The 12,927-nt window shown below is 35.7% G+C and overlaps 1 protein-coding gene across 1 annotated transcript; it reads left to right on the top strand.

The window, feature by feature from the left end:
• Window positions 1-3,670: 3,670 nt before the first annotated feature.
• On the top strand, window positions 3,671-10,665 carry LOC149426440 (uncharacterized). Its single transcript, XM_089636946.1, has 5 exons — window positions 3,671-3,823; window positions 6,559-6,751; window positions 7,525-7,710; window positions 9,584-9,766; window positions 10,443-10,665. Exons 2-5 carry the CDS (start codon window positions 6,577-6,579, stop codon window positions 10,469-10,471), a joined length of 573 nt encoding a protein of 190 aa, XP_089493072.1. The 5' UTR covers window positions 3,671-3,823; window positions 6,559-6,576; the 3' UTR covers window positions 10,472-10,665.
• Window positions 10,666-12,927: the final 2,262 nt, after the last annotated feature.

Raw genomic sequence — 12,927 nt, forward strand, 5'->3', positions numbered from 1 at the left:
TTTGGCTATCCAGTAATTATCATCGAGGTGCTGATATAGTTTGGGCATATGTATTTTGATTTAAAAGAAACTCACGCACCTCGTGACGAAGCTCAAACAATCTAGCCAAAACTTTGCCTCGGGATAGCCAATGAATTTCAGTATAAAACAATAAGGATTCATATTCGGCTCCCATTTCTGCACAGAGTATTCCAAAGATTCGCGAGTTTAGGGCTCTTGATTTAATTATGTTTACGATTTTAATGCATTCATTCATCGTGTTCAAAAGTTCCTCTGGTAAATTTTTGACCATCAATGCTTCGCGATGTATGCAGCAGTGTGTAAATTGAAACGTTGGATTTTTTTGTTTTACACAAGAGGCATAACCCTTTTTACTACCCGTCATTGCCGCAGCGCCATCCGTGCAAACAGCAATGCAATTGCTCCATTTAATATTATATATTTTGAAGAAATCATCGGTTACTAATTTCTTCACCGGTAGTTCGTTTTGAACCTCCTTACAAAATAAATAATGTTCATTAATAAAGTCCTCGTCAACGAAACGTACAATAGCTATCAACTGTGCTTTATTTTTAATATCGGTTGTTTCGTCGATCTGAAGCGCAAATCTTTCAGCCAATAACAGTTTTCTAATCAGTGTTTCTTATATATTGTGAATACGTCTTTTAACAGTATCTACAGACAATCAAAAATAGACAATATTATGAAAAATATTTTGTCATTGTGTATTAAATACGTAATGATATATTGTAAAGTGTCAAATACATTGAATTTGACCGCGGCACACCTGTGTCCGGCTCACGGCACACCAGTGTGCCACGGCACACCGGTTGCGGAGTACTGGCTATAGATTATCGACGAAAATATGTACTTCAGCACACTCAATTTTATTATGCAGTCGACACATTTGGATCAGAGGGCTGTTTATGTTATCTTTATATTTATGCATGTTACACAATATATATATTTATTTTTAAATTAAACAATTGTTGTGTTCTTTCTTCTTTCTAATAAAATAAACCCTTTTACTCCTAAAAATAAAAATAAATCAAATTAGAAAAAAGTCTCTATTATTAAGCAAAATACAAAAAAATATGTACCTACATTAAAAATGTTCGAATAATTAACTAAGTTGTGACCGTGCATAAAATATGGTATATATGTGGAAACAAAAGTGCGGTACTGAAAGGGTCAAATCAGACATTCCAAATGATTTTTAGATTTTCACGGCCAAAAGCATTTTTTTATTTGTTTTTGGGGTGTTATGCCGTGTTGCGCTAACTCCTTCTTTAGCCGACGTTTCGGACAGCGTTTCGGATCTACCGGATCTGCCCTGATGATGGACACTGCAACGCTGTCCGAAACGTCGGCTAAAGAAGGAGTTATATAGCGCAACACGGAATAGCACCCCAAAAACAAACAACAAAAATTCCAAATGATATTTAAAAGTATCATTACATATTTAATGTTAGAACGGTGTTAAAAAACAATGTTTTGGCAAATATAATTTTGGCCAAATCTCAACTTCGAGATGAAACAACCAGTTTTAAAGAATATCATATCCTAATCAGTTGCCGTTGCACAACAATGTCATTTATCAACATTTTTCTTTAGATTTGTTTCTCCATAAAGTTTGTGTTTGGTCTTAAAATATTCCAAAAATACCACGAACGCAGTATTTTAGCGTGAACATAATGTGGTAGAATTCGTCCATTTTAGTTGCTATTTTAAATTACCAAAATTAACCTGTTTTAGAGAACATGCAAATAATCTACAAGGTGATACAAAACAAGAACAGGATGGGTTTATTCAGGTTTTAGGTAATTGATGATTAGAGAATAAGGTAAATAACAAATAACAATTCTCAGAAAAATAACGTTATCAATTTATAGGACTAAATAATCGGGTTTGGGTATTAGCACTATGTCTTTCCAACTACAAGATAAAGAATTCTGAATCTTTAAAAAAAAGGTTACTCATATACCAGTTACGGCAAGCAAGAATTTATTAATAAATAAGGTTCCTGCATAAAACATTATCTGTCGACCAGTTAAAGTTGGAGGATGGAAAAATAAAATTATCTGAGATATGCATATTTATATAACAGAAGAATTTAAACAAAAATATATGTATCGCTCACAATTATAATCGGGTGTGAACTTCCTTATGACGCAAAAGTAATTCTAGTTTTGTGCTGACATAAGTGCTAGTTAAAGATTAATCTCCTTTTCACGAAGAATATTTAAAAAGTCATTGATTTAGGAAAAATATTGATGATATTCATTATTTTAAATCAACAAAGAGTCATCATCCGGTTTTACCCGAGAATCAACTCATTCCAAAATCTCTTGAAGTAGGTACTGAAAATAGTGAAATAAAGAATAAAGCATCTTGTCTAATTTTTGACAGTAAAAAAATATTTCGAAGGTCGTGAATGACGCTACGAAAAAATGCAAAAAAAAATTCATGATGCCAGAGATCACCGTTTATGAGATTTTTCTACCAAGGATTTATAATATATTTGTATGATATTGTTTCTCTAATACCGACTCAAACTTGGTACCTGACGGTTCACTGCAAGCCAACACGACATAGTATTAGTAGGTATTCTAAATACGATGATTTTGATATCATTCCTTTCATCAAATGATTATTCATGACCTGCCTCAACCTTGTAGTACATTATATTTATTATAAATATATCAAATCACATTGCAAATCATTTTTCAATTTTATATCTTGGTGGTGGTTTTGGGTACCGCCGGCTTGGAAATCATTAATTGGATAAACAACACCTCTACCATAGGTCACCCCTTTGGCCACGTTTGGTGATCTACAAAGATATTAGAAGAACGAGATGTGCTATGAGCAGTTCGTACTGAGTGGAATTGTTTTGCCGAGTGTCGCCTGCACACCTTCGCTTACGCTAAGGTATCCGCACTAATACATAGAACAGATTTCTGTGCGTACACGTCCCGATACCGTTCAAAGTACCCTAATTAGGTAGTACTCCGGCTACGGTCCGGCGGCCAACATAGCATATCTCGTTCTTCTAATATCTTTGGTGATCTAGCAGGGGTGCCCGGATTCATCGGTGAGGTGTATTCAGGATGCGCCTGCCCACCAGCTGCGAGACGTGCCAGATCAGGAGAGGCTGGTTTAGGGAGATCCTTTATAGTATTATCCACTAGGAGGGATATATTAATTAGTAAGTCACTCCTGGACACACTGATCTCTAGATTCTTACCCAAATCTTTTCATTTCCAGAACTTACTCTTCTCCCTTTCCTTAAAAATACCCCCCACACAGCATACTCAAGGATGACATAGGCCCATACATTTAAATAAATAAATAAAAAATTAAAACAATGGTTTGATGCATTGCAGATACAATGAGCAACAACTTGCGACTTCACCATTTAGGTTAAGATCGACTTGACCTGCGGCACTAAAAATTTCACGTCAACCTTGATTTTGACCTTTTATTTTCCACTTGAACAAAAAAAACTCAAACACACCACAGCCTGTATTTAAAACCGACCTTCTGTGTCTAGAATTCATTGGAAATTAATTTATTTATGTATCGATTACTATGCTTTCTGTGCGATATCGCCTTGGCATTAAATACTGAATCTCTCGTTTGCCTCTACGGATGTAGGGATCGGTGGCTGCAGTGACCTTTGACATATCCCACCACTCTGCAGTCCTCATCTTGGGTACACACTCTGGGGCCACTATCTACTTGCCCAGTCTTTAGTCATAAGTGTGACCACTGACTTGTCGTGTCGTTGGCCATCGGGAGAAATCACAATCAATTAAAGAAGGTTAGTAAAAATAAATAATTAAAAATCTAGTTCTCTTTGAGTGTTTGCTCACAACAACGCGTAATTAAAATTCAACCTTGCTTGCTATATTTTTAATTGTTGAAAAACAAATATCGGCAGATAATCTTTTCATGGCATTTTTGTAAATTTTTATTTAGTGTAGATTTTATTATTTTAAATTTAATTATATTGTTCAAAATGTCAAAGAGACATTAAATATTTATTGCTTTATGTAAAGTTTATTAACCTGTTTCAATTCCTTCGGGCATTTTTCTAACTCAACAAGATGAGCGCTAATTTGTAGATAATGTTCGTGTTCTTTGAAATTATTAGTTGTATTATTATTTTCTTTCCCGCCAATTACAAAAATGTGATAAATGTTTTGTACGTGTCCAAAAATTGTAATTTTAACGTTTTTTCTAGTGGGTTTTTCTTTATGTTTACCCACACGTATCTTAACATAAATACATCTTTTACTTTTTTACGTTTCTTTTTTATTCTTATTACACTGTGCGAAGTTTTAATCTAAGTTACTATTTGACATTTAGTTTTATCACGATATTGAACAACACGAATTTGAACACTTCTTAAATTTTCAAAGCTAATTCTCAAGTTCTGTGAAAGTTCTAATCAAGTTCTGTTGTATTTCAATTTTGTGAAGCAACTGGCCCATAGTAAAATAATTATGTAACAAACTAACTTTGAAATTTGATGAATTGTTTAAATTCTGTGAACTGTCCTTTTTTCAAACTTGATTTTCATGTTTTTTGAAAGTTCTATTCAAGTTTTGTTATTATTTTAGTTATTTTAACAACTGATCAAAATGATATAATAACAGAACATGAAAATCAACATTGAAATTTAATGACTGGTTCAAATTCTATGAAACAATCCGTTCTAAGAGTCGCCTTCGCCCGATATTCAAAATTAATGTATTTTATTTTATTGAACAATTTAAAACATGTTTTTTTTACTACAATACATCAATTTTAAAATGTACTTAAAATAAATAAACATTTCGTTTGACTGAGGATTGTACCTTCATTCGCAGGGACTGGAGTCAATCGCGCTAACAACCTCGCCAAGTACCGATAGGGCAGGACCGACCTTTATTTCGTATATTAACTGCTGTAATGTCATCTCATTTCAGAGAAATGCGTATATGTCCGCTTGTGTGTAGGTGATTGCCACCAAAACTTGATGGAATGCTTAGTCATCGACAACGAGTCTATCTACAGAGTTTCAGCTCGATCAAATATCGAGAGATGGGTTATTTTTCGCTTCCTAGAATTGCATTCGTTCATTATCGGAAACGAAAATGAAATTCGAATAAATGTAGGTATTTAAAAATTTACAAAAAATGATCTTCTATGCATACGATGTTTTGTCTTGTCTTGTTAATTTATTACAATCGAAATTTCTAGCTACTCATCATAGAAATGACGTTGGGAGCTGAAAATATTTGAGTTATCTATCAAATTTCCGAAAAATAATCTACGCAAATTTCATGACGCCAGAGCTCACATTGAGTTTTTATTGGGACACATAAAATGATTTTCTGATATTTTTATCACATATTATATGTGATATACAGAGTATAGCGCGATTTCGCACAATCGAAATAATATTAGTTTCCTAGGTTTTTTTTGTATCGAATATCTACATCTTCCACAATATAACATAATACATTAAATTATTATGCATTTATTCATGTTTTTTTTATAATTTTCCTAGACTTGTGCCGATAACTTGTAACCAAGATTCTTAACGACCTCAAATCGAACGATCGTATTGATAATTTGTTGGTCGTTTATTAGTAATTTATCTGTGGACTATTAGTACGGCCCTCTAGCGATAAAGATATAATTGAATGCATTAAATGGATAGATTAATTGTATTGTCGTAGTAATTTATTGACAAATCGTGAGTTTTATAAACAGGTAAACGGAGAAGCACACTTTAATTGTTCATAAATTGAATGCAAATCTCCGTAACGCGAAATAACCCACATGGTCGAGCGATCACGTAATACGGTTACGATTCACGTTTATTCATTCGGTATTTTCAGTGTCATCCTGGTGATATCGACTGGGGTTGTCATAGTTCCACTGGTTCCAGAGGGTTGGAAGCAGTTGGGACATAGAAAAATAATGAGGGTAGTGAAGGCCTAATTTGACACGAGCCCTTTACATTTCGTCTGTCTGTACATTTGTTTATGTATTTCGTGTCCGGTCAGTCGTGTAAAGATGGTAGCCGTGTTGGATAGTTCATTTTTAATCCGCCAAAGTTCGCATGAGCGTTACGAGCTGTCAAATCGGTTTAATCAACGTTACACGAGGTCTACTGTTCTAGTTTTTTTTGTACCCTCAATAATTATTAAACTATTTTTATTGGGAAATTAGCGTGGTCGGTAAAACATATTCTTATTAAATCTGATGATTGTAGGTAAAACGAAAATCTTATCTCATTCAGACAACTGAGTTGAAGATGCTACATATAACGAATAAAAATATATATATTTTTTTAAATAATCGTATTTTCTAGTTTTTGTGACTTATAGTTTAGATCCGGGATTGAATCTCAGATTTGGTAATACTTTTACAATATTTTTGTAGCTGGTATGGAAAGCAATTTCTGAACAGTGCATTTTCTTATATGGCGTTGTCAAAAAAATAAAAAATATCATCAAAGACAAATCAGATTTCTTTTATAAGATTAAAAATTTGATATTACAGAAAAGAAGAAGTTTAAAAATGAAGTTCTTGATGGCAATACTGTTGGTGGCCGGCTGGAACGGGCTGCCCTCGTTGGCACTGCAGTGCGGAGAGGTGCTGTGCCCCGGCATAGCGCACACCTGCTCCCTCAAGTACGTCATTGACACCAAGACTAGGAAGAAGGTCACCACCGTCAGCTGCTTCGACCACAACCGTGAGTTTAGTTCAATGCTTCCAAATCTTCCTCTTTTTCTTTCTGTTGATGGAGGCCTGGAACGGGCTCACACATGCTCGCACGGGCGCACACATGCTCCCTCAAGTACGTCATCGCCACCAAGACCAAGTCACCACCGTCAGTTGCTTTGATCACAACCGTGTTAGATCAATGCTTCTCAACCTTCCTCTTTCTCTTCTCCTTTCTGTTGGTGGTGGGTTGCCTTCGCTGGCACTGCCGAACGGAGAGGTGCTCTATCCCAGCGTTCAATCTATAATCTAGTCACTTAATATTCAACACAAGAGGAAGGTGACTATCTATGAGGGTATTCCACTAACCTCTTCATAGCTTATCCATAGAATAACGTATTTTTTAGATTTACGATGTATTGATTATCTATCAACAGTGGCTACGATACATCGGAAAAGATAAGATTAGATACCCTATCCTCTAGATAAGCCATCAAGAGGATGGTGAAATACATCCAATATGAGATTTAGAAAAATCAACCCCATCCCTCATTTCCACCCTTTAAAGCAGAATTTTATACTTCTTGATTAAATTACGAAATCAGACATATAAATACGGAGAGCAAAAATATGAACAATTTTTCTTGTTTACCATTCGTTACCCGCCTCATTCTGCAAGGCGTGGATTGGTAATGATATGGAGGAATTATTACGTACCCATTTTAAGTAGATTTTCTAAAATTTCACGACGGGTAGGAATAAAATCCTGTAAATTCGATTAATAAGTTCTCAATCCCTTTCCAGAAAAGACAGTATCTAAGGAGACGTACGATACACCCCTGAGCGAGCAGGAGTATCCCATCCCAGTGGTGGAGTGTGGCGGACACAGGTGCAAGCCAGGGGCGTTTAACTGCACCACCATCTCCACACCCCTCATCAGGAGAAACCCGCCCATCGAGAACACACACCTCGTTTGCAGGGATGATTTAGGTATTTAGTAATAAACGGTCGAGTATTTTTTGGTTTTAGGGGGTTTACTGGAAATTACTTAAAAGTAAATTAATACCCGTGCAGAATTTTGAGAGTGTGTTTAGTAGCAGTTCGGCTGTAGTAAGCTTATTTAAATACTACCGATAAGGTCATTGAAATAGGGGTAAATGAGGAGAACTCTATTAATGGAGAAATGAATGCTGTAGAACCTAATAAATGCGGAGAACTCTATTAATGGAGAAATGAATGCGGTAGAACCTAATAAATGAGGAGAACTCTATTAATGGAGAAGTGAATGCGGTAGAACCTAATAAATGAGAAGAACTCTATTAATGGAGAAATGAATGCGGTAGAACCTAATAAATGAGGAGAACTCTATTAATGGAGAAGTGAATGCGGTAGAACCTAATAAATGAGGAGAACTCTATTAATGGAGAAGTGAATGCGGTAGAACCTAATAAATGAGAAGAACTCTATTAATGGAGAAATGAATGCGGTAGAACCTAATAAATGAGGAGAACTCTATTAATGGAGAAGTGAATGCGGTAGAACCTAATAAATGAGGAGAACTCTATTAATGGAGAAGTGAATGCGGTAGAACCTAATAAATGAGAAGAACTCTATTAATGGAGAAATGAATGCGGTAGAACCTAATAAATGAGAAGAACTCTATTAATGGAGAAATGAATGCGGTAGAACCTAATAAATGAGGAGAACTCTATTAATGGAGAAATCAATGCGGAAGAACCTAATAAATGGGGAGAACTCTATTAATGGAGAAATCAATGCGGAAGAACCTAATAAATGGGGAGAACTCTATTAATGGAGAAATTAATGCGGAAGAACCTAAAAAATGGGGAGAACTCTATTAATGGAGAAATTAATGCGGTGGAACCTAATAAAATATTGGCAGAAAAGAGGGTGAAAGTAGACTGAGCGCCGTAGAAATGAGACCCCTTAGGCGTATGCGTGGTAAAATCACGTATGACTGCGTTAGAAATATGGGGATCCGGGAAGAGTGCAAGGTTGTGTATGTTTATGCTATGAAAATGTGTAGGTTAATAAAGTTTTTTAGTATATCTTGTTTATTAAGTGATGGTTTTTTTTGGTTTTAATAAGGATTGAACCTTCCTCACCAGGGATTAACTAACATGAGTGAACCGCGCTATTGCTCAAGACAATTCCTAATTGGAAGGTAGCGATATTTATTTCGTATATTAACTGCTGTACATCCAATTTCATAGAAATGCATGTGTGTGCTTGAGTTGTATCAAAAGTAAATAGAATGCTTTGTTAACGACAACAAGTTCAAACGGATGTCGGAAAGTGGGCTAATTTCCACTTCCGAGAATACATTTAATTTATTCATTCATTCAGGAAGACAAAATCAAAATTCAAATACATGTTTTTAAAAAGATCACACTAGATGATCTTCGTTTTATAAGACATTTGACCTTTTAATTATATTTTAACGACTATAAATTGAACGTAGTTATGCAGAAAGCGTTCAATCCACTATTTTCCAAAATAGAATTTTACGTATTCCCTACAGATAAATATTTATTTTCTCAAATCATCCATGCTCCATAGCTTCAAAACATATATTTAAAGTGACCTCAAAAAAGTTGTTTGAAAGTTTTGTAAAGATTATATACAGTCGCAAATGTTTTCATGTTTCATAGAATACTTTCAATCCACATGAAATTGCGCCAGTTATAAATATCTCACAAACCATTTCGTAGAAGGCATCCAACCTAAATGGAACGAATTAGTCCAATAAATTAAAAGTCACAGCATAAAATCTGTTTTCGCGTCCGCTATAAGCTCTCGAACGTCAATTCGGTTCGTATCAAAATATGTTTGTATTTTCTAGGGTCTGTGATAGAGCAACGCGACATAGTGCGCACGCTGAGTGTGAACGAGGCCACTGGGGAGACCCCGCCCACGTGCGAGGGGTACACGTGTCCCAAGGGCTCCCGCAGTTGCTCCTACGACACCATCATCCACCTCGAACCCTACTCCAAGAACACGCACGTCGTCTGCTACGATATCAAAAGTATGAGAACAAAATATTATATGTAATAAAAACAAACAAACAAAAAACAGGAATCAATTACAAGCATTCAAATAGCCATAATTAAAAAAAAATAATCTAACCTAACATAACCTGATACTTATTGCATAAAGTGCAAAATAAAACAAACAATAAACGAATATGGGCAAACGTTTATTGATCTGAACTCAAAACATTGAGAACATGGGATATTGAACGTTTATCTAAATATTGCTTGAAATGGCATTAGCCGTGTTTAGTGACCAGATCTGAATAGCCAGGTACATCTCCACCTACCTCTTCCCAATCTCTTTCCCATCCCCACTACCACCAGTCTCACAACATGCCCCAAATATGGGGATGCCATAGTCTCTCTGGCCCCTGTCAAATGGGAGCAGTTGACGCTCCAGTGCGGTTTTCACAACAACAAAAAAAATTATCTTTGGTAAATTTTTTTATTGTGTAATTTTTTGCGTGGTTATTTTATTTTGATTGTGTATTTTCCTTTCTGTGTAAACCCCGCAACCTTCATGAATATAAATTCGACTATATGGAATAGGCGTGCAATTCACAAAAAACTAATAAAGATAGCTATGATAATTTCTTACCACATAGATCATTTTATTTGTATCTATTCTATATGTGTTCTATTCTAATTCAATTTTTCTTTATTTTTCAGATAAAATAACCTCTGATGTAAAGATTTAAGTAACATTTTGATGTCTCGCGCCAAGAGAAACTCGTGGTGGAAGCAGAAAAGTGGAAATCCTGGACATTATGTTGAACATTTGTGAAAACCGTAAATGGAATTTTTCGATAAAAAGTCAATAATAGTAATTTTTATTTGATTAAGAAACCCTTTGTTACTTTTGTTAATTTAAATAAAGTTAATTTTACTCATAGGTTTACATTACCTTTATTGCAACCCAGTAAGAGTCGCTGAATTTCTGGAATAATATTATGGTATAAATGTCTATAAGTAAGTACTAAATATATTATATTATATGGGTGGGTCAATGGTGTTTGAAAGAGAAAGCACAAAAACAGTGTGCAATATAGTTGTGAATGATGAATTCTTGGAGTAGGTGAATGAGTTTAGGTAATTGGAAAGAATGTTTATGAGAGATGTAAAGGCTGGTAGATATATCGAAGGAAGGGTAAATGCAGGTAACTTCATTAATGGAGGACTGAGAATGAAAATGAGATTGTTCAAAGCAGCGAAGCTTGCAGTCTGTAATGATCTGCCCTTTTCAGGTCTTTTCCTTCTCTTCTTTCTACGATAAATTTTCTTTAAGTCCCATAGGTAACTTTTCCATAAGGCTTTGGTTATGTATATATCCGGGGTAGGAATATCCTCCCTGTCGTCTTACAAGCCTTTGCTCCTCCCTTTATTACACACCCCTTCAACTGTGTGCATCATAATTTGTCTACGTGATTTACGACCTTGAACGTAATCATTTCACGTGACGGTTCAGTATAAAAAGGTTTCACCGAACGTTGTGTTGGTTTTTTTTTCTCGGTATAGAAAACCTAGTTATCTTTGTATGTGTGTGGTACCCCTCGGTTCTTTTGAGATAGAGTGAGTTGAATCCATTACCGCTGTGTTTTAAAGCCATTTCATAAACCCTATTTGTCTGAGTCGCCTGCTCTTCAACTAGCTACGTGATTCTACCTGTCATAGGGTAATGTGAGTATAATAAAGTGTTAGATTTTATATATGTGATAAACATACGATAAATTCATGGTGTTAGTTGTCGGCGCCATCCATGCAATACCGTCTTCACCATAAGGGCACACGGGACCCGTGCCCAGGGCCCCCATTCTCAGGGGGCCCCGAAGGACTGACAATTTCTCTCGCGAAACGCGATAATGCGTGCGGTGTGCGCGCATGCGCGCGGAAAAAAATTTGAATGCGATTTTGACCCTTCTGTATACAGAATTTGTATAAAGAACAAGGTCAGAATCGCTTGCGCCAACATCGTTGATGATATAGCCACTAGTTTCTTTCACCTGGCAACATCAGAATATTTTTAAATAATTTATCTTTGGAATCGAAATGTCAAATTTGCCGCGATGCAAATCTGATGCGTGATACTTGACGAAAACATCGTAAAACCTATCAATTTATCAAATTAACGCAATTAATGTTGTTTTGGTACATATTTTATAACAAAAAAACAGCAGCATTCTCATTTCATTAATGACATATTATATCATACTGTATTTGATTACCAAATGAATTATTACCATTAATAAATGGTAATACTTAAAAAAAAATGGTTTTATAATTTGCTTTTTTACTTTTTAAAAGGGCCCCAAATTCTTATAAATGGTAATACTTAAAAAAATGGTATTATAATTTGCTTTTTTACTTTTCAAAAGGGCCTCAAATTCTTGTGTGCCCAAGGGCCCCAGCCTAGTTTAAGACGGCACTGCATCCATGTATATATTTTGGGAGGGAAGGGAGAGGAACGGGAATGAATTTGTTCAAGCTAAAGTTGGATCCTCCTCTTTACCAAACAAAACCGATGGATGATAATTTGAACAAGGCGATCGATATCTGCGTATCTGGATATCCGAACCGGCCGGGTCTCCCCTTGTTCCAAATTGGCAACCGTCACGCCAGAATAAAGAAAACCAGGTCTCCTCACCAATTTCAGAAATGCCCCAACCTCAATGCACCTCCAGGAAAATCTACTTTACTGAGTGTAGAAGGGGAAAACCATGACATCCCTTGTCACGAATTTAGTCGCGAAAATGTGACACGTAAGGTCCTAAGTTACTTGCCACCTCCAGAAAACGCTGTAACTTCCTCGTCGTCGGGAATTTACATCCCTTTCTAGGTCAATAACATAGATAACACACGACGATCTTGTCGACATTTAGCCTGCTTCTATCGATAGGTTGTGTGCCTATCCATTCAGCCAATTATCATGTGAAATATATGCAAGGTTTACTCGAAATGCCAAATTTAGGATGAGGACTGTCTGTATTTTAGTATTTGGTTCCAGTAATTATTTTATGAGGTTACTAGCATCCTCGTGTATTAGGTATGGGTAACTTCTATTGAATACCTATCCTCTCAGGTAGGTATAAACGGATAATTGGTTTGATTTTTTGCATTTAATTTAAAGAGGCTGCCTACCTCTCGAAAGGTACCTGTT

The sequence above is a fragment of the Hesperophylax consimilis genome, chromosome 1, assembly GCF_061612785.1.
Source record: "Hesperophylax consimilis isolate HC1 chromosome 1, BYU_Hcon_1.0, whole genome shotgun sequence".
Taxonomy (NCBI): Eukaryota; Metazoa; Arthropoda; class Insecta; order Trichoptera; family Limnephilidae; genus Hesperophylax; species Hesperophylax consimilis.